The following is a 24556-nucleotide window of genomic DNA, read 5'->3' on the forward strand; positions in this document are numbered from 1 at the left end:
GGGGCTGGCTGGGGGCGGGGTGGGGGGGAGGGCACAGAAAGGCGGGGGGCCTCTTATGGTGGTCATGGGATGTTGAGAGAGAATAAGCAAGACATCTAGAGAAACCAGATGAAGAGATGCTTATTTGTGGGGGGTGGGGAGGAAGGCGGCGTGCGCCTGTACCAGGTCTGCTGTCATCAGAAGCAAAGGGGGAGAAGGGCTTTGAGCAGGTGGGTTCCCAAGCAGGAAGGACCCAGAATCTGGGCCCACCTGCCCCTGCATGAATGTTTCACTGGAGTATGAGAGGGTACTGCTTGGGGCTGGCATTAGAGGAAACTCAGCCCCAGTCCTAGCAGAGCAGGGCTTAAAGATGGAGGTGGGGGAGAAGGACAAAATGAGAGGAGAGTGGGGCTTCACCGGTCTTAGAAAAGGCGTAGGCGCACAGGCTTGGCAGAGGTAAGGGATGCTCAGAGGAGCCACAGGCAAAGAGCAGGGTACTTTGGGGGACGATTATGGGTGCCCCTCCCTAGCACACTCAGACACAGACCCCACCCTCAGGGCCTCCCCTGTTGGGCTGGTCTGCTCCCACCTGCCCTTCCCCTCTCCACCCTGGGATGCTGTTTTGGGAACTGTTGACCTAGCTGGATCCTGCCTTTATTTCTGGCATTGAGTTGTTGCCACAGTAACTGCGGGGGTGGGGCCGGGAGGGGGAGAGGGTGAAAGGGAAATATAGCCAAGGGAAGAAAGATGAAGAAAGGAAAGAAAAGGGGAATGGAGGGCAGAAAGAGCGAGATGGGATCCCCAGGGGGGCAAGGCAGGCAGGCACATTTTATAAAACTAGGAAAGGAAGAGGGGCCGAATCTCTGCCCATGGGGACAGCTCGCCCATTTCGTAACTAGTTTACGTCGGCACCACTGGCGTCCAGCCTGCCTTGACTCTGCCCTGGGGCACAGAGCCCATGTCCCCCAGCCTCTCTGCTCCTAGTCCACAGGCCAGGCCAGCGAGCAGGATTCTGGTGGCTTCACCATAGAAGGTTAGCACGTGGGACCCCCAAGTCCTAAATTCAGATTAAAGTGGGGTCTTTGGGGAATCTATTGAAAAGAGCATTCATTGGCTTTGACCTGCGACAGGTCTGGGTAGGAATTCCAGCTTGGTGGGGGTGGGGGCGGGGGGGGACGGCTCTGGCAAGGCACTCTCTCAGCCACATTTTTCCCATCTCTAAAAGGGGAAGACATGGGCTTGTGTCAAGCTGGAGAGGATGCGTCAAAGTTCCTGGCCCAAGGCAAATGGTGGTTGGCTAGATTGGGAGAGGAAGCTGGACTAGAGAACCCCAACCTGCGGTGTTGCCGGTGGAGTCTTCAGCTCTACCAGCCCAGGCCGACGCGGCCGGCTCAGCCCCTACCTGGAGCAGGCGCTGGCGGGGAAGGGTGGGCGGGCCTTATCACCCGGCCCCGGGCGGGGCCCAGCGGCTCTGGTTGCCATGGATTCGGGGTGGGCGGGGTGAGGCGGGGCCGGGCTGGGGGCTCCGATAAGGCGAGGCTGCACAGCTGGGGGAGGGTGGGGCGGAGATGGTAGGACCCCGAGCCGCGTCGGGCAGCCAAGACGGCCCTTCCGCCACCTGGGCTGGCCTTCCTCCGCGGCTCTTTCCCTTTCCTCTCATTGCGCCCCTCCCTTCCTGCTGCAGCCTGCCCTCTCGGTCGGTCCGTGGAGGCGGCCAGGACCTGGGAGCGCACGTGCCCAGACCAGCGTTGTGCACGGGTGGGAGTGGGGTCAGGGCTCGAGTGGGCGCGGTGTGAGCAGGGGAGTGGGTGCAGACTGGCGAGGAAATTGGCTCTGGGGGAGGGGCCACGCGTGGGTGGAGTAAACTGATGTGGGCGTGATGTGATTTGGGAGAAGCCAAAAAAAACCCCTCCCTCCCTCCTCGCCTCCCCCCTCCCTCCTCGCCTCCCCCTTCCCTCCTCGCCTCCCCCCTCCCTCCTCGCCTCCCCCCTCCCCTCCTCGCCTCCCCCCCCCTCCTTTGCCCGTCTGTCTCTCTCTCTCTGTCTCTCTGTCTCTCTCTCTCTCACACACACATACACACACCCCTACTCCACCCCCAAACGTTTTCCTTCCTGGCTTAATATTTCACCAGTAAGACCTTCCCTGCTTAAGTTTTGCCCCAAATTAAAACGCCATGTCCCCGAAAGGTAAGACATTAACGACTTCCTCAGCGAGCCTTCTAATACACCAGGCACTGGTGGGCCGGTTTCTGAAGGCATGCGGCTCAGGGCAGAAGGCCAGGAGACTCAGCCCCTGGGGATGGGCAGGGGGCTCTGGACAGCAGAGAAAGAGGGGCCTGGGGACAGAAAGGAGACATGGTTATTCTGAATCGTCCTTCTGAGTGGCTGCACCTGAGGGACGGTGTGCCTGCGTGTGTGAGTAGGGGGTCTCAGGCCAGGACCTCGAAATCTGTGATCCGGCTCATCTTGGCCCCCTTCGCCTGGCTCCCTGGGCAGTGACCGCTCTGACAGGCAGTCATTGCCTCACTTGCTATCCACGCACAACTGTGTTCAAGGTGAGGGCGCCTGGGCCACCGCCAGCTTCGGTCCGAGGCTCCAGGACAGGTGGCCACTCTCCATTCTCCCCATCCGCTCAGCTGTCCACGCTCCTCACTGGAACCCTTCCAGACTTTCTACGCTCTTCAGCCTCTGCCTAACCCCCCTGTAGGATCTCTGTGCGACCTTATCTCTCACTTTGCCTGCGAAAATAGAAGCCTCTCAATGCCCCGAGGGCAGTTTCCCAACTCTTCCCTTTTCTCTCCTTTCAGAGAAGTGCGTGCTTTCTTTCCAAAGGCAGTCTCCGCGCGTGGGCCTGCACCCATCCCCTCTTCCCTGCCGGGACCTTGCCTCTCACCCCTGCCCTCCCCCAATCCCTCCCTTCCTGCTCTTCCCTCCCCACTGCCTACAAACTTGTTCAAGTCTTCCCTTTCCTGAAAAACTTTCAGCCAAGCTCGCCTCCTCCAAAGGTCCTTCCCGGCCCCCTCCTGCCCCGCTATCACGCTTCCCTTATCGGAAGTGCCCTATCCCCCCTGCCTTGCGCATTCCCTCCCCGCCGCCAACTCTCTGGGGCCCCCAGTCCTAGCAAGGAGGCCTTAGTATTCCTCTGCAGATGCTCTCAGAGGCCACGAGGCCTTGACAGTCAAACCGGAGAGCTGTCACTGGTTTTGGCGCATCTGGCCTTCTCTGGGCAGTGGACTTTTGGCTTTTCAACATTCTTTCTCAGCTCCCCTTTCCCTCCACTCAATCCTTTCCTCAATATTTATTGTACACTGGGAGTTCCGATGTGGCTTAGTGGTAAAGAACATGTCTAGGATCCCTGGCCTTGCTCAGTGGGTTAAGCTGTAAGCTGTCAAGCTATGATCCCTGGCTCGGCTCACATGTTGGGGTGGCTGTGGTGTGGGCCGGCAGCTATAGCTCCGATTCGACCCCGAGCCTGGGAACTTCTATATGCTGCAGGTGCAGCCCTAAAAAGACCAAAAAATATTATTGTACACTTAGTATGTATTAGGTCCTTTGCTGAAAATAGAAAGAATCGCTAGATACACTCCCAGCTGCCCATGCCCCCATGGAGCTGGCCATCTCCTCCCTTTCATTGCCATCTCTGGCTATTTTTTTTTTCTCCTAGCCCCCTAGGTGTTTCTCAGGATGCTATTTTTGCCTTTCTTTCTCTGTAGACAACCTCATGGGCAGACTACCACCTCTTGTTCAAATGGCTCCCATATTTCAATTTCCACCCTGCCTCCTGGTCACCTGCTGCACCCACCTCAACCTCAACCTGGCAAAAAATGAACTCATTGCTTTGCCTTCTGTCATTTTACACCCACACACCCCCCCGGGGGGGGGGGAGGGTGTCTCCAGATCAAGTCCTCTTTTGCACATTATACCTCTAGGATTTCTCCCACTTGGTGCTTTCCATTCAGCCCCATGCCCAAGTCTAGGCCCTCACAGTCCCTTACCTGAACTACTGCTGTAATTTCCTGGCTGGTCTCTCTGTGGACCGCTTCTTCCTGCCCAGTCCATCTCTCAGGCAGCAGCCAGATTCATTCTCCCAAAGCACTGCTTGGTTCCATCACTTCTTCATTTTAAAAAAGTTTCTAGGAGGAGTTCCCATTGTGGCTCAATGAAAATGAACCTGACTAGTATCCATGAGGACGCAGGTTCAATCCCTGGCCTCACTCAGTGGGTTAAGGATTCTGCGTTGCCATGAACTGTGGTGTAGATTGTAGACACGGCTTGGATCTGGCGTTGCTCTGGCTGTGGCTGGCAACTATAGCTCTGATTTGACTCCTAGCCTGGGAATCTCCATATGCTGCAGGTGCTGCCCTAAAGTGACCCCACCCCCAAAAATAAAAAGTTTCTAGGAGTTCCCGTTGTGGTTCAGCAGGTTAAGAACCTGATTAGTATCCATGAGGATGCAGGTTCGATCCCTGGCCTCGCTCAGTGTCTTAAGAATCCAGCGTTGCCACAAGCTGCAGTGTAGGTTGCAGACACAGCTCTGATCTGGCCTTGTTGTGGCAATGGCGTAGGAAGGCAGCTACAGCTCTGATTCAACACCTACCCTGGGAACTTCCATATGCCGTGGGTGTGGCCCTAAAAAGAAAAGGGAAAAAAAACCTTTTTAAGCATTCCATAGCCCTAGTTGCCCATAGAATACATTCAGAACCCCTTAGTCTGAGTCCAAGGTGTCTACAATCTGGCCTCCAACCTCCTGCTTCCAACTTGTCTCAACCTCATGCGCTCCCCAATTCAGCCGTATTTGCTGTCCCGGACAGACTCAGGGCTTCCCATGTCTCCACTCTCCCTTCTGTCACTGTCTCTTTCAAGGATCCCTTTTTCAGTGTTTGCATGATCTCAAACTGGGCATCTTTCAAGGCCTACCCCAAATACTTCCTCCTCTAAGAAAAGTTTTTTAAACGTTTTCCCCTTTTGCTACCCAAGCAAGAATGGTCCCTCTCTCCCGTGACTTCTCACGGGCCCTTATCCTATCTTATCTGGCACATGTAATTTTCTGCTTTGCATGAGCATTATCTCTACACATGGCCTTATTTCTGGAGGGGCAGCTTAGCTCTTTTGACTCAGCTTTCTTTCTCCATAAGACTTAGGACAGAGTGATGTTCTCTGGTCATTGCACTGCTTAGGAAGTTGTTGGGGATTGGATGGGTGGGTAGATGTATGTACATACGGATGGATGGGTTGGTAGGTGGGTGGATAGGTGGATGGATGGATGGGTGGATAAGTGTTTGCCCCTAGGGCTAAGCCACGTGAGTAGCTAGTTTGACAATGTCTGTTAACAGAGGAAAGAGGAGTAAGAAGGAGCTAACAGCTCTTCGAATATGATTACAGATCCTGAAACACCTAGCTACAAAGTGAGTGTTAAGAAAGCAAGAGAAGAGGAGTTTCTGTTGTGGCACAGCAGAAACAATCCAACTAGCATCCGTGAGGGTGGGGGTTCAATCCCTGGCCTCGCCCAGTGGGTTGGGGATCTGGCATGGCCATGAGCTGTGGTATAGGTCACAGACGCAGCTCAGATCTCTGCATTGCTGTTGGTGTGGTGTAGGCCTGCAGCTGTAGCTCCCATTTGACCCCTAGCCTGGGAAATTCTATTTGCTGCAGGTGCTGCCCTAAAAAGCAAAAATAAATAAATAAATAAAAATAAAGCAAGAGAAGAATGAAAGGATGAAGCTCTGGAATGGAGCCTTTTCAGGGACACCAAATACGTAGTGTGGCTCTAATGGCCAGAGTCTTGTCTTGGAAAATCCTCTGCCCTAGAACTCCAAAAAGACTTGAGAAATGTGGCAAATGCTAATCCATCTTCATAGTCCTGACAGTACCTGGCAGGCACTGTGAATCATACTGATGCGGAAGGCACAGTCATTTTTACCTCCTCAACTCTGGACAAGTTTTGAACCTCTCTGAGCCTTGGTTTTCTTGTCTGTAAAATGGGTCTACTTGGTAGGGTTATTGGGGGGATGCAACAAAGTAATCCTTGTAAAGTGCTTATCAAAGTGCCCAGAATGAGCATTCAAAAAAATGATAACTATGGAATGCCTTGGTGGCAACGGGAACTCCAGTCAGATTCTTGTTGTTGTTGTTGTTGTTGTTGTTGTTGCTATTTCTTGGGCCGCTCCCGCGGCATATGGAGGTTCCCAGGCTAGGGGTCGAATCGGAGCTGTAGCCACCGGCCTACGCCAGAGCCACAGCAACACGGGATCCGAGCCGCGTCTGCAACCTACACCACAGCTCACGGCAACGCCGGATCGTTAACCCACTGAGCAAGGGCAGGGACCGAACCCGCAACCTCATGGTTCCTGGTCGGATTCGTTAACCACTGCGCCACCACGGGAACTCCCAAAGTCAGATTCTTAATCCACTGCACCACAGCAGGAACTCCACATGGTCCTCTTTTTTAATTCCCACTGGAATTTAGAGAAGCGTTTATCAGTGAGGGCTAGAATAATAGGGGAGGCTTCCAAGAAGAGGAGGATTTAGGACAGCCCCGAAAGGATGAGTTGTGGCTCAGAGGGGTTATGAACCTGAGTAGCACCCAGGAGGATGTCAATTCGACCCCTTGCCTTGCTTAGTGGGTTAAGGATCCAGCATTGCCATGAGCTGTGGTGTAGCTCACTAGACGAGGCTTGGATCACGTGTTGCTGTGGCTCTGGCATAGGAGGCCGGCAGCTGCAGTTCCAATACGACCCCTAGCCTGGAAACGTCCATGTGCTGCAGGTGTGGCCCTAAAAAGCAAAAATAAAATAAAAGGATGAGTGGGATCTGGGAGATGACAGAATAGGGCAAGGGCATGTGCAAAAGGAGGGGAGTGGGAGTGAGAGCTGCCCTTGGGGCCAGTAGGTGGTTTTGCTGGTGAAGAGACAGTAGGCAGAAGAGCCTGATACAAAAGTAGCAGGTGATAAGATTGGGAATACCAATGACTTCTGCCTTTCATGACCCTCTGTAGCAAAGAATGGCAAGAGAAGAGTCATCTAAATCCATCAGTCTTTGGGGAGATAGAAATAATAATAGTTCACACTCTACATAGAATCTACATAGAATTTTTAAACATTTCACAAGTTAAAACTTACCTAATAATCAGAGCAACCCTATGACGCAGGTGCTATTACTAGCCTCCATTTTACAGATGAGAAACCTGAGGCCCACAGAGGGTAAGTCACTTGCCCAAGGCCACACCGCTTCTGAGTAGCAGAGTCTATTCTCCCCCGGGCACTCCAGTGCAGAGTCCATGCTATTAAACACTACGTTACTGCTGCCTCTTCCCTGGACTGTCTGTAGCCATCAGCTCTCTTCACTCTATGGCTTATTGCCAGCAGAGAGGAGACAGTTGCACTGCCGCCATCACATTGGAAACTCAGCCAGGCATTTATTGAATGGTTACGATGTGCCCAGTCCATGGGTGTGTAGGGAGGATGGGAGGATTGCTGAGGGAGTCACTGGGGAAGGAGATCTGGGCTGTGGCCCCAGGGAACTCCTAATCTACTGCAGCAGACAGGACTCACCTCCCTGGGAGCAAAGACAGAGCAGTGCCAGCTCAGAGGCTTTAGTGCAGAACCAGGGGGCCCTGACTTGCAGCAAAGCAGTTCTTCAGAGGGCAGCCTCAGCAAGGGCATTCTGAGAAGGCAGTGGGGAGCTGGGATGTGGCCATGGCCCCAGAGGTGCTTTACCAAATGCCTGCACGGGAGGTTGACTGCTACAGGGGGACAGGCACACAGGAATGGGCTCCTTCCAGCCTTCTCTCCCCTCCCCACTGGGGATGGGTCCCACCCAGGGCAGAGCGGCAGCCCCCAGCCAATGACCACCAAGTCGCCTTCGCTCTCTTCTCCCCTCCCATCTGGCCACCTCATAGTATTGCTCAGTTGCTTTGTGTCAAACCTTCCTGGGCTATGAGCCAGGAGGGGCAGTGTGACAGTAGATTGAGGAGAAGGGAGGCAAGGGCACCAGACCAGAGCCAGGGAAAGAGGAGGCTGAGGGGAGTGAGAATCTGGGTCTGAAACTGACCGGGGCAGGTGTGACAAAGCAGGGATGTGGAGGCTGCCCCAGAATGGCTGACCCCTGCCGTCATTTCCTTTCCAGCCAGAGAACAATGGCTCAAAAACAAGTGCAGCCGGTCCACTTTCCCACCTCTCTGGCCACATGCTTTCTGTCCCTGCAGCTGATCCTGATGTCGGCTCCCTGGTGCCACCCGGGATCAGCGGGGTCTGCCTCCACTCTGCCCTCCCAGATCACAGGCCCCATGGCCCCCGCTGGCACGTTCTCCCTCCCCTTTCAGGCCCTGCACTCGGCCAGCAGCCTGGAGAGTCACCGAGGGATGAGGACGCCACAGCCCGGGGGAGCGCCTTTTCTGCTCTCGCGTCCCCCAGCGCGCAGCGCCCAGGAGCCAGGCAGAGCCTGACGCCCTGTCATCTCCCTTGCGCACAGGACTCTGCCAGTGATCCAGCAGGCCAGCTCCCTGCTGCATGGAGCGGCTGCAGAAGGTGCGCTGGGCTGCACCCACGCCGGGGCAGTGGGGTGCGGGGGGCCAGGCTCCCCGCAGAGGGTCAGGTTGGGAGTCGAGGGTGCCACCTGGTGGTTACCTGCGGCATCGCATCCTGGGGCCCAGAGGCCTAGGGACGCCCTCCCCTGCCCCAGCCACCTCCCTCCAGCCCGGCCCTGGCACGCACGCACATTCCCACCGGCCCGCCTTCTCGCTCTCCCCAGCAACCACTTACCTCCCCTGGGAGCGTCAGCTCCTCCCGAGGCTCCAGTGTTCCCGGCTCTCCCTCCAGCATCGTGGTGAGTACCTCTTGGCCGCCAGCACCCTCAGGCTGGGAAGAGGGAGGGGTGGGGGACCGGCTGGTTGCTGGGCAGCTTCCCTCAGAGCCTCCTTGATGATGGTCCTGCCAGGGCTGGCTGGCAGAAAGAACCTCAAATCCGGAGAAGGTTGCGCACACCCCCTTGTGCTGGTCTGGTCCTGTCTCCTTGTACCCGAAGAGCTAGGTGAAGGACTGTCATTGTTTTAAGGTGACTCTGTAAGCCCTTAAAATGAAAATAATAGAAATATTAGCTTATAAGACCTGACATCTAAAACAGCTGCCCATTTTCTTCCTAACACATTGCAAGTCTGTCTTGTAAGGCCAGTATTCTAGATGAAGCCTTAGGCATCTCTGTTCCATTTGTACCATTTCCCTCCAGGCGAAGATGGACAATCAGGTACTGGGCTACAAGGACTTGGCCGCCATCCCCAAGGACAAGGCCATCCTGGACATCGAGAGGCCTGACCTCATGATCTACGAGCCCCACTTTACCTATTCTCTCCTGGAACATGTGGAGCTGCCCAGAAGCCGGGAGGTAAAGGGTGGGAGGTTCCTCTGGGACAGGACTTGGGCAAAGGGCTCTGCCAGCCTACACCGGGTGGGAGGTAGAATCCATCTCATGCTTTCTTTCCTGGAGGCCAGACTCCAAAACCAGAAAAGGGACTGTGCACAGGAATGAACCGAGTGTGGCAAGCAGGCAGAGATGGGCTGGCAGCTGAAGGCCCAAGGCCAGCTCCAGGTGGAGAGCAGGGGAGGTCATGTTTGAATGGTAGCAGCACATAGAGGGGTCATGAAGGAACAGGATGGGAGTAGGCAGAAAGTGAGCAAATTTGTGGAAAGCTCTCAGGAGCACTGAACTCAGAGGCTGCAAGTCCTAAGTGTGACCAGTGTAATGATGTGATCTCAGTTTCCCCTCCTGTAAAATCGAGGTAGTACCTCTTCTCATTCGTTCACCCCACCAGGTAGTCAAGCGCATGAGATAAAGCAGGACAGGTGCTCTGTAAGCTGTACTGGAAAAAGGAGCAGTCTCACGGCTGAACAGTGAGGTGGGGACAGGCCGTGGGGGGATTAAATGCCCGGCAAGGAGACTGGACACCGTCCCGGATGCTGGGGGTCTTGTCCTGTCCCCTCCGAGCACACACACACCACTCCAAGATCCACGGCTTCTTTGTGGGCCCTACGGAAAGACTTGGGACCCTACCCAGGAGAGAGAGGATGGAAGGCCAGCCCCGGGAGCTGGCAAGGACAGAGAGAGAAGAGGTGGCCCAGAAATTGGCTGGGCAATTGCAGAGTTGGGTGGGGGTGAAGTGGCCCATCTGGGGTCCTCGGGACAGTGGGTTGAATCCCACCCTTATGGCTCTGACCAGCCTCCTCTCCATTCACAGCGCTCGCTGTCACCCAAATCCACATCCCCCCCACCATCCCCAGAGGTGAGTCTGCCCAGCACCTGATACTTGCCCAGCTCTGTTCTGATGGGGCTCAGCCCCCTGCCCACACATGTCCAGACTGGGCTTGGCAGAGCCCAGGGGGTGATGGAATCAGTGGACCTTGTCTCGTCACTAGCCAGCTCTGGTCCATCTGTGTCTGAGCCAGGATCTCATTTAATCCTTTTTCCTGGGTCAGTCACCACCAGCAGGTCGAGTCCTTGGAGAGCCTTCGTCTGCCCTGGGGTTGGGAGCATGTGGGCTGCCAGGGTGGGAGGATGGAGATAGTGTAGGGGCTGCGGTGGGGGATCTGGAAGCTGCAGTGAACCGCACTTCTGCTGGCAGGTGTGGGCGGAGAGCCGGTCCCCTGGAACCTTCCCTCAGGCTTCAGCCCCAAGAACCACTGGAACCCCCAGGACCAGCCTACCCCATTTCCACCATCCTGGTAGGTTTTGCTGTCAGCACCACCCCATCATTTCCCGAGGCCCTCTTTTTTCCTTCAGGAACCCAAGCCCCTTACTCTCAGTGCCTCCCATCTCTGGGGTAAAGCCTCACCGCAGAACTGACCAGACCCCCTGATGCTAGGACTCCAGGCAGAGCTCCCAGGGCTGGTGGCCCTGCTTCTTTTTCCCTTCCACCCAAAGAGAAAAGGGTAAAAAAGTCCCCAACCCCGGAGGGACAGTTGCAGGATCTCCAGTTCTGTCATGGCTCTTCTCCCAATCCATGTGTCTCCCGTCCCTTCGCTGATCCAGCCTCTCCATCATAGCCATTATCATAGCCTCCTTCTCAGACATTCTTGCTCCCTCGCCACAGAGACCACCCGCCCAGATTCCAACATCTACAAGAAGCCACCCATCTACAAGCAGAGAGGTGAGGGTCCCTTCCCGCCGCGTGCTGGGAGGCTGTGCCGAGGGCAGGGCGTCGATAGGAGAAAAGACTTCGTAATGGTGTGTAGGCTGTGCTCTTCCCCCGAGTGCTTTGCTTTTACATCCATGATCTCACAGGTGTGAAGGGGCGGAGGTGAGGCAGTCGGGGCCGGGTGGGAGGTGACTCCGGGTGGGGATGTGCCTGGGCTGACCCTGACCTACCCCCCCAGAGCCCACGGGAGGCAGCCCTCAGAGCAAGCACCTCATTGAGGACCTCATCATCGAGTCGTCCAAGTTCCCTGCCGCCCAGCCTCCTGATCCCAACCAGCCAGCCAAGATTGAAACCGACTACTGGCCGTGCCCCCCGTCGCTGGCCGTTGTGGGTAGGAGAAGCTGCTGGAGACGGGAGAGGGAGGCCCAGACACCACCTCATAGGCCCTGCTGAAGTCCCAGGGCCTGTTGAGCCCTTACCCCTCCTACCACCTTCACGAACCCTACCCCTGCATTCCCATGGATTTCTTTTTCTTTTTCTTTTTTTCTTTTTTTGCTTTTTAGGGCCGCACCTGTAGCATATGGAAGTTCCCAGGCTAGGGGTCCAATTGGAGCTGCGGCTTCCCACCTGTGCCACAGCCACAGCAACATGGGATCCGAGCCACGACTTTGACCCACACCACAGCCTGTGGCAATGCTGGATCCTTAACCCACTGAGTGAGGCCAGGGATTGAACCCACAACCTCATGGATACTAGTCGGGTTTGTTACTGCTGAGCCGCAATGGGAACTCCTCCCGTCGCTCTTGGTGTCATTGGCCCTACTTGTCAGTCATTCATCCGATTTTCATTCACTTCCTGACTCAACAGACATTTGTTGATTTTCTGCTGTGTCCCAGGCTCTGGAAAGAGAAAATGAGACAAGGTCTAGATCTCCAATGACTTTAAGTCATTTGAGCGTCATGTTGCCCACCCAGCTTCACTGCAAGGCTAGAAAATGTTGCTATTAATTAATTAATTAATTTTGCTTTGTAGGGCCGCAACTGCAACATATGGAAGTTCTCAGGCTAGGGGCTGAATCAGAGTTACAGCTTCGGGCCTACACCACAGCCACAGCAACTCGGGATCCCAGCAGTGTGTGAGACCTACACTACAGCTCACAGCAACGCCGGATCCTTAACCCACTAATTGAGGCCAGGGATCGAACCCGCTTCCTCATGGTTACTAGTCGGATCTGTTTCCACTGCACCACAAGGGGAACTCAGCTTTTATTTTATTTTAATCGTTTGCAGTGTTCCCTTCAAGGTGCAGCCCTGGGCAGTGCACAAAGCAGCCCCTGACAGATGCTGGTTGAGCCGCGGTTGATTGACAAATGCTTCTGCTTTTGCCCGTGTCTTCCAGAGACAGAGTGGAGGAAGCGGAAGGCATCGAGGAGGGGGGCAGAGGAGGAGGAGGAGGAAGAGGATGACGACTCGGGGGAGGAGATGAAGGCGCTCAGGGAACGTCAGAGAGAGGAACTCAGTAAGGTAGCAGCTTCTTGCCCCCACCCACCTCCCTGCGTCATCCTGGGGACCAAAGTTTCATTCTGATCTAAATGGGTCTGTAGCCGAGGAGCATCCTGGTCAGAATATGTGAAAAATGCCCACCCCGCCGCCCCTCCCCGTTTCCTTTTTGGCCACCTGGTGGCATATGGAGTTCCCCGGCCAGGGATCAGATCCCAGCCGCAATTGCGACCTAGGCTGCAGCTGCAGCTACAGCAACGCCCGATCCTTTTAACCCACTGTGCCAGGCTGGGGATCAAACCTGTGTCCCGGGGCTGCAAAGATGCCGTCAATCCCATTGCATCACAGCGGGAACTCTAAGAGTGCCCCTTCTTTGCCAGGATGTGAAGCTTCTGCTTTTGAAGGGACACCAGGGTTTCATGCTGCTTAACACCACTTAGTATTAGAATCAAAAGCACAGGAAAAGGTGGCCCGGCCAGTGCCAGGCTTCAGCAGGCAGAGTGGTTCATGGGAGGAGGAGAAAGGAGGGAGCAGGCTGCTGGCCTGCAGGGGAGGAGGGAGGGTGCAGGGGTCATGGAAAAAGGTGACTGATGGCAACATGGGCTTATGCCCTGGGCATCGTGGCCTGGGATACAGAGGCCCCTGGGGCAGAGTTACACTGAGCAGCTCTGATGCCTGGCTCTTGAGATTGGCCAGACCCAAGATGGCAGAGCTTCCGGCCAGAAGGACAGGCTCCATGGGCTCCAGCCCCTCAGGAGCTCTGTCCCCACTCCTCCTTCCCCCACTTTTCTTTTTTTCTACCTTTTATTTACTTTTTGGAGTAAACCTGACTCCAGCCTTTTTGGTGATGAAAATTGATGCCTTGGATCCGTCTTCCTGTCTCTCTTCCCAGGTTACTTCCAACTTGGGGAAGATGATCTTGAAAGAAGAGATGGAAAAGTCATTGCCTATCCGGAGGAAAACCCGCTCGCTGCCTGACCGGACACCCTTCCATACCTGTGAGTGTCACCAAGGGCCGTCGGAATCCCCTGGCCAGACCCTGAGGCCAGGATCAGACAGTCTGCTGAGTTTGTCATGTGCCAAGCACTGTGCTACTGTGGGTGTAAGAGACTAGAAGTTTCGGCTGCTGGCTCAAAGGCGCTCATGCTCTCCTTAGGGCCAGAGTACCTGCCATAGAGCAAGACAAGATGACAAAAGATGGCATGAGCTAAAGCAGAATGAGCACATTTCATTTATTTCAACATACATGCTGGGCCCCAGGGATATAAAGGGTAAAACACTATAGTCCTGTCTTCCAGTAGTCTCTGGAAAACTGACGTGGAAACTGGGGTTTCATAACAGCACAGCAGGTGCCAAGAGATGACAGGTGCCCTTCAAGGGCTTTGAGAGGATGGTGACAGGGCCTGCATCCAAGGTTTGGAGGCATTAAACTAAGTCTTCAAGAATGAGACAGTGGGAGTTCCTGTCGTGCCTCAGTGGAAATGAATCTGACTAGGAACCATGAGGGTGCAGGTTCTATCCCTGGCCTCACTCAGTGGGTTAAGGATCCGGCGTTGCCGTGAGCTGTGGTGTAGGTCACAGATGCGGCTCAGATCCCGCATTGCTGTGGCTGTGTCGTTGGCCATCACCTACAGCTTGGATTCAACCCATAGCCTGGGAACCTCCATATGCTGTGGGGGTGGCCCTAAAAAGACAAAAAAAAAAAAAAAAAAGAAAGAAAGAAAAAAGAAAAAGAATGAGACAGTGAATGGGGAAAAAGGGCACCACAGACCTCTGGAGCAGTGTGGGAGCAAAGCAAGGAGTAGCAAACATCCTGGCCAGCGCAGGGGCCTCCAGGAGCTGCAGTTCCAGCACACAGAGAAAGTCCAGGGGTGGCGGGGGCTTTGGTGCCATGCTGCTGGTCACTGAGGCTATAGCTTGGCCTGCTTGGAGCATGGCAGCTGGAGGGAAGGGGCAGATCTGAGAACCACACTGGAAGCTACCAGCCTGGCCTTCTGCTGCCTTCTACTGGTTAAAACAGCTCTCCAGGTGCCCAGACACAAGGGAGAGGAAAAAAATTCTGCTTCTTGCTGAGAGGAATGGCCCAAGGGCACACAGGCTGGGAGATGATGCTGTGGGCCATCTTTGGAGATAATCGACCACGTTTTCCAATAGTTTGGGGAAAACCACACACACACAGAAGAGGGAATGAGTTTGAGAAATATATAGACGAATTCTGTACAGAAATAGATCCGGATTTAGAATTTTTCTACTTCATGATGTCGCAAAATTGATATGCATTCGGTAGAAGTTGTACATCCAATTTTAATTTCTTTCTTTCTTTTTGCTCTTTTTTTTTCCTTTTTTGGGCCACATCGGTGACATATGGAGGTTCCTAGGCTAGGGGTCTAATCCGAGCTACAACTGCTGGCCTATACCACAGCCACAGCACTGAGGATCCGAGCTGCGACTGCTACCTACACCACAGCTCATGGCAATGCCGGATCCTTAACCCACTGAGCGAGGCCAGGGATTAAACCAGCATCCTCGTGGCTCCTAGTCAGAATCCTTTCTGCTGCAGCCCAATGGGAACGCCTCTTTCTTTTTCTTTTTTTTTTTTTTGGACCACAGACATGGCTCGAGAAAGTTTCTGAGCCAGGGATCAAACCTGCAGCACAGCAGCCACCCGAGCCACAGTAGTGACAACACCAGATCCTAAACCCACTTGGCCCCTAGGGAACTCCCCCAGTTTTGAATTTTGCCCTTTGCCCAGGCTTGCGATGCTCTATGAAGCTGTCTTGAGATGCTGGGCAGTGGCAGCGACCTGCAGCTCCCCGTCAGCCACACCATCATGACAGGAAACAACCCATACACTTAACAACCATCCTGTGCTCCAACAGCCATTCTGTTGCTCACTTTCAGTAGAGTAGGAAATAAATTGCACCGGGGATTCAACACTTTATTGTAAAACAGGCTTTGTATTAGATGACTTTGCCCACCCAGAGGCTCATGTCAGTGTTTAAGGTAGGCTGGGCTGAGCTCTGCTGGTCGGTAGGGTTCAGTGTATTAAATACATGTTTTTTGACTTACAATGGGTTTATCGGCACGTGACCGCATCATGAGAAGATCTGGAGTTCCTGTGGTGGCGCAGCGGAAACAAATCTGACTAGGAACCATGAGGTTTTGGGTTCGATCCCTGGCCTCGCTCAGTGGGTTAAGGATCTGGCATTGCCAAGAGCTGTCATGTAGGTCACAGATGCAGCTCAGATCTGGCATTGCTGTGGCTGTGGTGTAGGCCAGCAGCAACAGCTCTGATCATACCCCTATCCTGGGAACCTCCATATGCCGAGGGTGCAGCCCTAAAAAGCAAAAAAAAAAAAAAAAAGAAAGAAAGAAAAGATCTGTTACAGGACATGGAATCAACTGGACTTAGTGGCTGACTGGACCTGGGAGGCGAGGGAAAGAGGAGTTGGGATTGCTGTCTTGGGTGATGCCAAACCTGAGCTGAGATCATGAAAGAGGCAGGTTTGGGGGAAAGAGGAAGAGCCCCGTTTGGGGCTGTTGGGTTTTATATGTTTCGAGGTAGGAGCCAAGTCTGACTGTGTTGCAAGCCTGAGGGCTGCGTCAGGGCTCAGGTAGAATCTTCAGCTTGTATGGGGTGGTGTGACCATGAGAATAACGCTATTGGGTAGAGACAGAAGAGGACAGGGCAGGGCAGCGGGCCGAGGCTGTGCCTTGGAAAGTATGCACACTCCCCCTGCCATCCCCTTGGAGGGTAGGCTGGGAGGAGGTCAGGAAGGAGAGCCAGCTCCAGTATGTGCCTCAGCATGTGGGAGGCTGGCCTTGAAAGGGTCTGGGGCTTGGATCTGGGGGAAGGCCACATAAGAAGTCAAGGTTGTCTGGGGAGTTCCTATTTTGGCTCAGCCGGTGAAGAACCCAACTAGTATCCACAAGGATGGGAGTTCACTCCCTGGCCTGGCTCAGGGGGTTAGAGATCCAGCGTTGTGGCAAGCTGCAGGTTGAAGATGTGGCTTGGATCTGCTATGGCTGTGGCTGTGGTGCAGGCTGGCAGCTGCAGCTCCAATCTGACCCAGGGTCTGGGAACTTCCATATGCCATGGGTACGGCCCTAAAAAGACAAATGTTTAAAACCAAAAAGAAAAAAGAAAAATACTGGTCCAAACAATTGCTGGGGGTGTAGAGGATTAAGGATCCAGCATTGCCGCAGCTGTGGTGTAGGTGGCAGCTACAGCTGTGATTTGATCCCTGGCCTGGGAAAACTTCTATATGTTGTGGGTACAGGAGAAAAACAAACAAACAATTGCTCTAGAATGCCAGCAATTTCCAATCATTGGAGATGAGGGAATTTTGAGCTGAGCCCCAGTTGAGACCTGTAATTGAAAGCCACCTCTCTTGGATTATCATCTGCAGTGCTTCAAGGCTTAGTGAGATTATGAAGTGTCACATTGAAAGTGACATCCAGGCCTGCGAATGGGAAGTCCAGTGGCTTCAGGGCCATCCAGCAGCTGACAGTGCTGGGAAAACTACTGATTCTGTTTCATCATATCGAGCATTTGTTTGTTTGTTTGTTTGTTTCTGCTTTTTAGGTTGCAGACGTGGATCGGATCTCACGTTGCTGTGGCTGTGGTGTAGGCCGGCAGCTGTAGCTCCGATTCGACCCCTAGTCTGGGAGTCTCCTTTGCCGTGAGGGCACACTAAACAAAAAAAAGAAAGAAAAGAAACTGTAGTAATTTGATTCTTTTCCCTAAATTTTAGATGTATTTCTGTATTCCAGAGGCTCATTTTATGATGGTGAGCCTCATTTCCTGACTCTCGCTGGCTGACTATCAATGTGAACACTCGGGCATTGGGCTCAAATGTCTGTTTCATGCACTTCTGTTAGAGGGAAGGCACGAGAGACAGTTCAGAGCCGCCAGCACCATGTCACCTGCTGAAGGTAGTGGGCAGGAGCTGGAAGCCGACAGAGGCCCTCAGGGTTCCCCCAAGCCCCAACTCCACTGCCCTGGCCCTGGCAGCGGAGGCTGGGGGGTGGGACTCTCAGGAATGACTGTGAGGTCAGAGGCACTGAACCGGGGTCCCCTGCTCCCTTGCAGCCCTGCAGGCAGGAACATCTAAGTCTTCTTCCCTCCCCGCCTACGGCAGGACCACCCTGAGTCGGGTAAGGTCCTAGGACAGAGGTGGCAGAGGGTGGGAAGAGGGAGCATGTGGGGCCTATGAGGGACTGGGTGCCTTGGGCACCTGGGGGAGCGGGCTGACCCTTCTTCCAGGGAATGGGGGTGACACGGAGTGCTCCGACTTCCTCTGACCCCTCCTTGTCCTTGCCAGCTACAGTCCACAGACTTCAGTCCATCTGGCAGTGAGACGGAAAGCCCAGGTGAGAGGCAGGGCTGGCCTGATGCTGGGAAAGAGGCTCGAGCAGGCCCCTGGGGCGGCCCGTGTCTGCAATGCTGGAAGGCCTCCATGGCCGGAGGTTGGGGAGCCTGAACTGGTAGGTCTGGAGGGCTGCTGACCTAGAGCTGCCCCTGAGCAATGACTCTTCTCTCCCATAGGCCTGCAGGTGAGTGCCTCCCGGAGGGGAACAGATGGAGCCCAGAAGACCCGACCCGGTGACAAGCAGGGTTTGGGGATGGGGGGTGGGGCTGTGGAGTTGCCTGGTGAAGACATGAGAAGCCCAGGGTAAGACGGGGGAGGTCTCCCTGCCCCACTCTGGCTCACTGCGGCTTTGGTCTCCCCAGAACGGAGAGGGTCAGAGGGGGAGGATGGACCGGGGGACCTCCCTGCCCTGTGTGCTGGAGCAGAAGGTGAGGGGCAGGGGCCGAGGCAGGGGGCGGTGGGCAGGGGACAGAACCATCTCCAGTGGGGGCGGGTCAGCTTGGGGAGAAGCCAGAGAAGCGAATGCACTAAGGGGTCCTCCCTGTTGATGATGGGAGGGGCAGTGGGGAAGGTGGGGGAGTTGGATGGCGAGATGGCATGACCCCCCCATGGCCCATGAGGCTGACAAGGAGGCCTGGGGTATTGAGGGGTTTAGGCTGCCAGGGACCTCTATAAACCTAATGCTGTGTCCCGCCCGCCCACCCACCCAGATCTATCCTTATGAAATGCTGGTGGTGACCAACAAGGGGCGAACCAAGCTGCCTCCGGGTGTGGATCGGATGAGGCTGGAGGTAGGCAGGGAGAATGTGCTGGGTGAGGGAGGGGCTACCCGGCGGTGGGCAGCCTCCCAGCCTGGTGGGGGAAGCCTCAGCCAGTTCCCTCTGCTGCTCCACCCCGTGCCTCCTCTCTCTCAACTGCATCTGTGCGTCCCCCTTACAGAGGCATCTGTCAGCGGAGGACTTCTCCAGGGTATTTTCCATGTCTCCCGAAGAGTTTGGCAAGCTGGCTCTGTGGAAGCGAAATGAACTCAAGAAAAAAGCCTCTCTCTTCTGACGACCCCCACCCACTCTGGAACTGACCCTCACCCCTGCTGCATCAGGGCTCTGCAGCTGGGGTCCCTAGACCCCAAAGCATCAGCTCTGGGGGCAGCAGGGAGGTGGGGTGGGGGTGGGGTTGGCTCTGATGCCCAGGTTGAGGGGGAGCAAGACCTCTGCCGTGTTGGGACTCTCTTCCCCATAATGCTCTGGGGGGGTTCCCCTTCTCACATCCCAGGTCCTCATTGCACTGGACAAACCCAGTCTGGACTCCAGCACACACAGAGTTAATGTCGGCACCCTCTCCGTGCCCCACCCCCACCCCCCACCACCTCCAGGTCCCCAGAAGAGAGTGATGAGAAATGAACCTGCACTTAGTGGTCAGGCCTGTGTGCTATCCTGACCATGGATGGGGGGATGCTCGGGCCTGGCAGGAAGGCAGAGAAGCCCCAGGACCCTGTGTGCGCCCAAGCACTCCTCTGCAGCTGACCTCAGACAGGTCCCCTGCACCTGGGCCTCCCGCCCCTCTGACTCCAGCAGGAGCAGCGCTCGGCCTCCAGCAGGGAGGCCACCCTTTCCTCTTCCTTGCGACCCCCCAAGCCTTGAAGCCTCTTGCTCCAGCCCCGTGGCTTCCCCAGAAGCCTTGGCTTAGAGTGGAGATGTCGCCTATACAGAACCCCAGCCCACCAGCAGCCTCCAGGCCAAGTCATCGAGAATGCTACCTTCTAAGGACCCAGGCCCTGCACAGAACCCAGGCCTTCGGGCTCCCTTGGATGGGATCAACAGCTGGGCTGTGTTCTGACCCCAGGCCCGTGCATCTCCCACCACGCTCTTGAAAGAATGTAATTTCTTGGGGCACCCCAGCTGCTTCCCCCACCTCACTCTCTACCCTACCTTAACCACGCTCTCAGCTTTTCTTCTCTGCAAATACATACGTGTATATAATTATATATATATTTTTGCCAGGGTCAGGGTTTCGTTCAGCCCAGACCCTGATGTCCCTTTCCAGGGCGGGTACGAGATAATGCTGGGGAAGGGGGGACTACGCTTGGAATTAAAAGTTGCATTGGGGCCCCAAATCTATTTGTTCTTTATGAGGCACCAGATGCGGGCAGAGGAACAGGTGATACCAGGCTGACAAAAGCCAAGGAGTGAGGTTTCCAATGTGAGGAGAGAGGAATTCCCATTGTGACTCAGAGGGGGAAAAACATGACTAATATCGATGAAGATGCAAGTTCCATCCATGGCCTCACTCACTGGGTTAACAATACACCGTTGATTTCACCCCCTAGCCTGGGAACTTCTACGTGCCTTGCACTGTGGCCCTAAAAGGACAGACAGCAAGACAAACTGAGAACAAAAGAAAAAGCAGGCAAGCAAGCAAGCGAGGCAGCCAAAACCAAATGGGAGGAGGGAGAGAGATGGCCCAGATCGCTCCCTCCCCAAACCCTGGGCCTGAAAGCGGGGCCACGCTAGCAGGTCCTGTGTGCCTCCTCCCCGGCAGGGGCTGTGGGGTGGTGGCACGGCTGAGGGACAGCGAGGCGTTCCGGACCCTGATACAGGCTCTGTCCTCCAGCCAGGACCCAGGGCTCCCCCTTGGCCGTCCAGCTCATCCACGGCTGACAGGATGGACCCTTCCGGGCCTGTGACACTCACGGCTCCGGGAGGAGGCCAAACAGCCGGGCAAGGCCCCCAGCGGACGAGCGGGTGCTGAGCCGAGTGTGGAGGGTCAGGCAGGGGCAAGGAAGGCCTGGAGAAGGGCTCGACGAGATCCCGCAGGAGCCAGGGTCCCATGGAGGCCGAGGGGGCGGGGGCAGCTTGGCAGGACCCCCCGGGGGGAGCAGCCCTGGAAGAGGCCTGCTGAGGCGGGTGGCGAGGGGGCCGGCAGGCCTGGAAGGGCAGGAGGAGACCTTTGGGGGTGCGTGCTGCTGGGGGTGGGCCGGGCTCCTCTGGCCTGCCCCACATCTGGGTTTGGGCCCCCGAAGAGGGCTGCCGTCATCCCGAGGACCCGGTGAGCTGGAGCGGGGCCCGAGCGGGAACCCAAGGCTGGACCTGGCTTCTGCCCCCAGAGTGGCTCGCCCCTTGCGTTGAAACAAAAGCAGAGTGGGTCCGAGTCACTCCGAAGGGAAGGACGACGTGGATGGGATTTGACTGGATGCTTGTGTGTTGAGGGCCGCACCCGGGGCACAGGGAGGGTCCCAGGCAAGGGGTGGAATCGGAGCTGCAGCTGCTGGCCTGCCCCACAGCCTCAGCCACAGCCACAGCCACAGCCACGCGGGACCCGAGCCACGTCTGCGACCCACGCCACAGCTCGCGGCAATGCCCGATCCCCGACCCCCCCTGAAGTGAGGCCAGGGATCGATGGGGCATCCTCACGCAGCCTCGTCCCATTTGATGCTGCTGCACCACCACGGGCACGCCACCAATCTTTGCCTAGTTTATTCTACGTATATATACTGTCTTCTTTCTCAGCGGTACCTGTGGCACATGGAAGTTCCCGACCAGGGATGGAATCTGAGCCGCGCCTACGACCCACAGCACCGTTGCCGAAATGCCCGATCCTTTCCCCACCGCACAGGGCTGGAGATCCAACGGGTGCCTCCACAGACACGACTGGAGCACGAACCCACTGAGCCCCAGTGGGAACTCCAGCCAATCTCTTTGGAAAGTGGGTCTTCCTATTAGGAAGGAGAATATGTGCATACGTCGAGGTGGAAAGTTCACTGCTATGAGGAGTTCCCGATGGGGCTCAGTGGCAAGGACCCTGCCTGGTAGCCATGAGGCCACAGGTGTGATGGCTGGCCTCGCTCCGTGGGTGAAGGATCCGGCATTGCCGTGAGCTGTGGTGTAGGTCGCAGACGAGGCTCGGATCCTGCGTTGCTGTGGCTGCGATGGAGGCCGGCAGCGGCAGCTCCGACGCCACCCCGGCCTGGGAGCTTCCCCTATGCCACAGGTGTGGCGCTAAAAGGCAAACAGAAATAAAGAAAGCTAATGCTTATGAAATCCATCATGGAGAACAACGGAACTTTCCGTGTGTCTCTGTGTGTGTGTGTGTGTGTGTGTGTGTCTGTGTGTCTGTGTGTCTTTTGTCGTTTGACGTTTCAGGGCCGCACCCTCGGCATGTGCAGAGTCCTGTGCTAGGGGTCCTATTGCTGGTTGACACAGTTTTGCAAGTCCTACCTAGCCAGGGCCCTCAGAGAAGAACAAGACACAAAAGGAATCCGCATCGGAAAGGAAGAAGTCAAGCGACCCCTCAATGCACATGACATGATCCTATCCCCGCAGACCCCTCAAGACGCTCCCAGAAAACGGGTAGAGCGCCTCAGTGAATGGGGCCAAGTCGCAGGAGGCACCCTGAAGGCACAGAAACCGAGTGCCTTTCTCTACCCTGGGAACGAGAGCTCGGAGAGAGACATCGGGGAAACGATCCCATTTGCCGTCACCTCCCAAAGAAGAGACGGCTGAGGAAGAGACCTCCCTGGAGAGATGCAGAACCCCCCAGATGCTGATGCAAGCAATCCCAGAGGACGCAAACAGATGGCAAGACACACCTTGCTCTTGCGTTGCAAGAGCCTATAGTAGCCCAAGGACCATGCTCCCCGAGGCAGTCCACAGAGTCACCGCCATCCCTGTCAAATGCCCAAGACCGTTGTTCACAGCACGAGACCATGGGGTTGGTGGGGGGAGGGGAGCTGGAGCAGCCCAGAGGGACCCTGGGGGAGCTGTGGGGAAGGAGGAAGGCCAGTTGGGGGGACCCCAGGAAGTGACCTCACTTCCCTGGCGACAGAGGCCAACGGAACTTGGAACCTGGGAGCCCGGCACCTACTGGTCCAGTCCAGGAGAGGACGGAGGAGGGATGGACTGGCTCTGCTGCATCCCGCTCTCCCGGGGCCGAGGCCGAGGCCGCAGGCGTCGTCGCGGCAGAGATGGCCTCTGCCAAGCCTGCAGAACCTGGATGAGAACACGAGGCGGACGCCTATGGGCCGTTGCCCGCAGGGACCCAGAGGTAACACCGGGAGAGGGAGCTCCAGCCAAGGGCAGGGACCTCTCGGATCCCACACGGGAGCCCCATGTCCCCTCCCTGGATGACTTTGAGCAGAGGCGGGTGGTGAGGGGTGGGTCCGCCTCAAGCAAGAGCCGGCTGACCTGCTGGGCAGGGCTTGTCCACATCCCAGGACACAGCTGGCTGGGGAGAAGCGGGGGGCCGAGGAGGGGGGTGGTTGGAGTCAGGGCCGAGCCCTGTGTGCAAACGGTACCCCCAGCCCTCCAGGGGGCTCTCGTTCCTCCCGGGTCACGGGGGGCCGCTGGCATGTGGCGGGGGTGCGGTGTCTGAGCAGGCAAGGCCTCCCCTGACCTGGGAGCAGAAGGTCAAGGGGGCAGCAGAAGCAGCGAGAAGCTAACAGCCCCACAGGGCTCTGACGCCTCGGGGCCGGGCCCTCTGACGCTCACTGTCATTGCAGAGTCCCCCACCTGAGACCCGCCAGGAGCTGGGTGAGGAAGGCAGAAGGCCTCCCGAGGAACCTCCACGCAGGCCGCTCCCCGGGGTCCTCTGCCGGGCTGGTGGGGAGCACGGCACCGCCAGCTGTGGCCATGAAGACACCGTCCACATGAGCCTGACAACCCTGGAAGGCCTGGCCCCCCCTGAGGCCCAGCCTGAAGGTGAGAAGAGGGGGCCGGGGCTCGGGGCGTGTGGGGGGAGCTGAGGTGGGGGCCGCACAGCGGGGAGTCCCCAGAGGATGCTGTTGGGCCAGGAGCCAAGACAAAGGCACACGACCCGCCTGGAGGACAGCAGAGCCAGGAGGCGCTGGCCGGGACTGGTCGGGAAGGCTCTGGGAAGACTGCTCTCCTTGGAAGAGCACATGGCAAGGCGGGCAGGCACCAAACCTCTTCCTCTCTCACACCTCCAGCAGGAGACCCGGAGCCAGAGGCCAAGACGCCAGCCGAGCGGAAAGACCCTGGAGCAGCCCCCAGAGGAGGTCCAAGACCACAGCAGGACTCAGCACCCGGGCAGGGAGGACCTGTAGCTCTTTCAGAGGGACACTCACGTCCTCATGGGGACTCGCCCCCCGGGGAGGATGAACCCTCTGCTCCTCTCCCAAGAGGCCCAGCTCCTCTTGAGGAGTCCCCACTCGGGCAGGGTGGAACCAAGGTGCCTCCTGCAGGAGGACCAGGCCCCCATCAAGACTCAGCCCACGGGCAGGCTCAACCTGCTGCTCCTCCGGATGGAGGACCAGAGCCTCAGGAGACCTCACCTCCTGGGCAGGGAGGTGATGAAAATCCTGCTCCTCCTACAGGAGGACGAGGCTCTCAGGTGGACTCACCAGCCGGGCAGGATGAAAACGCGGCTCCGGCCGCATCCCCAGACACTGATGTGCCTTTCCCTGTGGTGGATGGCAACGTTGCCCCGGCCTCCGCCGGGGACAAAGGACCTGAGGAGCATTCAGCAGCCCTTCTGGGAGTGCCTGCCCTGACTGCTCCCGCACCCCCTACCCTGGGTCCTGGCCTGGCTCTTTCAAGAACCCTGGGCCCACTTCCAAAACCACCTTCC

General features: G+C 56.5%; 2 protein-coding genes across 12 annotated transcripts in view; one reads left to right on the forward strand and one right to left on the reverse strand.

Annotated features, from left to right (window-relative positions):
* The window catches only part of DMTN (dematin actin binding protein), a 30947-nt gene extending 10860 nt beyond the window's left edge, over positions 1-20087 (forward strand). For 7 of the 11 annotated variants that reach the window (XM_047760492.1, XM_047760489.1, XM_047760494.1 and 4 more), the window contains 15 exons: positions 8299-8503; positions 8727-8801; positions 9201-9356; positions 10207-10251; positions 10591-10690; positions 11059-11115; positions 11342-11494; positions 12502-12626; positions 13495-13600; positions 17695-17759; positions 17927-17975; positions 18151-18158; positions 18337-18402; positions 18685-18765; positions 18914-20087. In XM_047760492.1, coding sequence (XP_047616448.1) covers positions 8486-8503; positions 8727-8801; positions 9201-9356; positions 10207-10251; positions 10591-10690; positions 11059-11115; positions 11342-11494; positions 12502-12626; positions 13495-13600; positions 17695-17759; positions 17927-17975; positions 18151-18158; positions 18337-18402; positions 18685-18765; positions 18914-19027 — 1218 coding nt within the window. In that variant the 5' untranslated portion in view covers positions 8299-8485 and the 3' untranslated portion in view covers positions 19028-20087. Of the gene's footprint in view, positions 1-992; positions 1013-8298; positions 8504-8726; positions 8802-9200; positions 9357-10206; positions 10252-10590; positions 10691-11058; positions 11116-11341; positions 11495-12501; positions 12627-13494; positions 13601-17694; positions 17760-17926; positions 17976-18150; positions 18159-18336; positions 18403-18684; positions 18766-18913 lie in introns of those variants that run through there. The other 4 variants (XM_047760497.1, XM_047760499.1, XM_047760498.1 and 1 more) reach the window with 4 other exon arrangements.
* LOC125116261 (uncharacterized) lies at positions 19108-23696 on the reverse strand. The gene is made up of 5 exons (XM_047761300.1): positions 23479-23696; positions 22835-22959; positions 21487-21686; positions 20457-20898; positions 19108-19217 (listed from the first exon to the last, which is right to left on the reverse strand). Exons 1-5 carry the CDS (start codon positions 23598-23600, stop codon positions 19108-19110), a joined length of 999 nt encoding a protein of 332 aa, XP_047617256.1. The 5' UTR covers positions 23601-23696.
* Positions 23697-24556: the final 860 nt, after the last annotated feature.

This window comes from Phacochoerus africanus, chromosome 15 (assembly GCF_016906955.1).
Source record: "Phacochoerus africanus isolate WHEZ1 chromosome 15, ROS_Pafr_v1, whole genome shotgun sequence".
Lineage (NCBI taxonomy): Eukaryota > Metazoa > Chordata > Mammalia > Artiodactyla > Suidae > Phacochoerus > Phacochoerus africanus.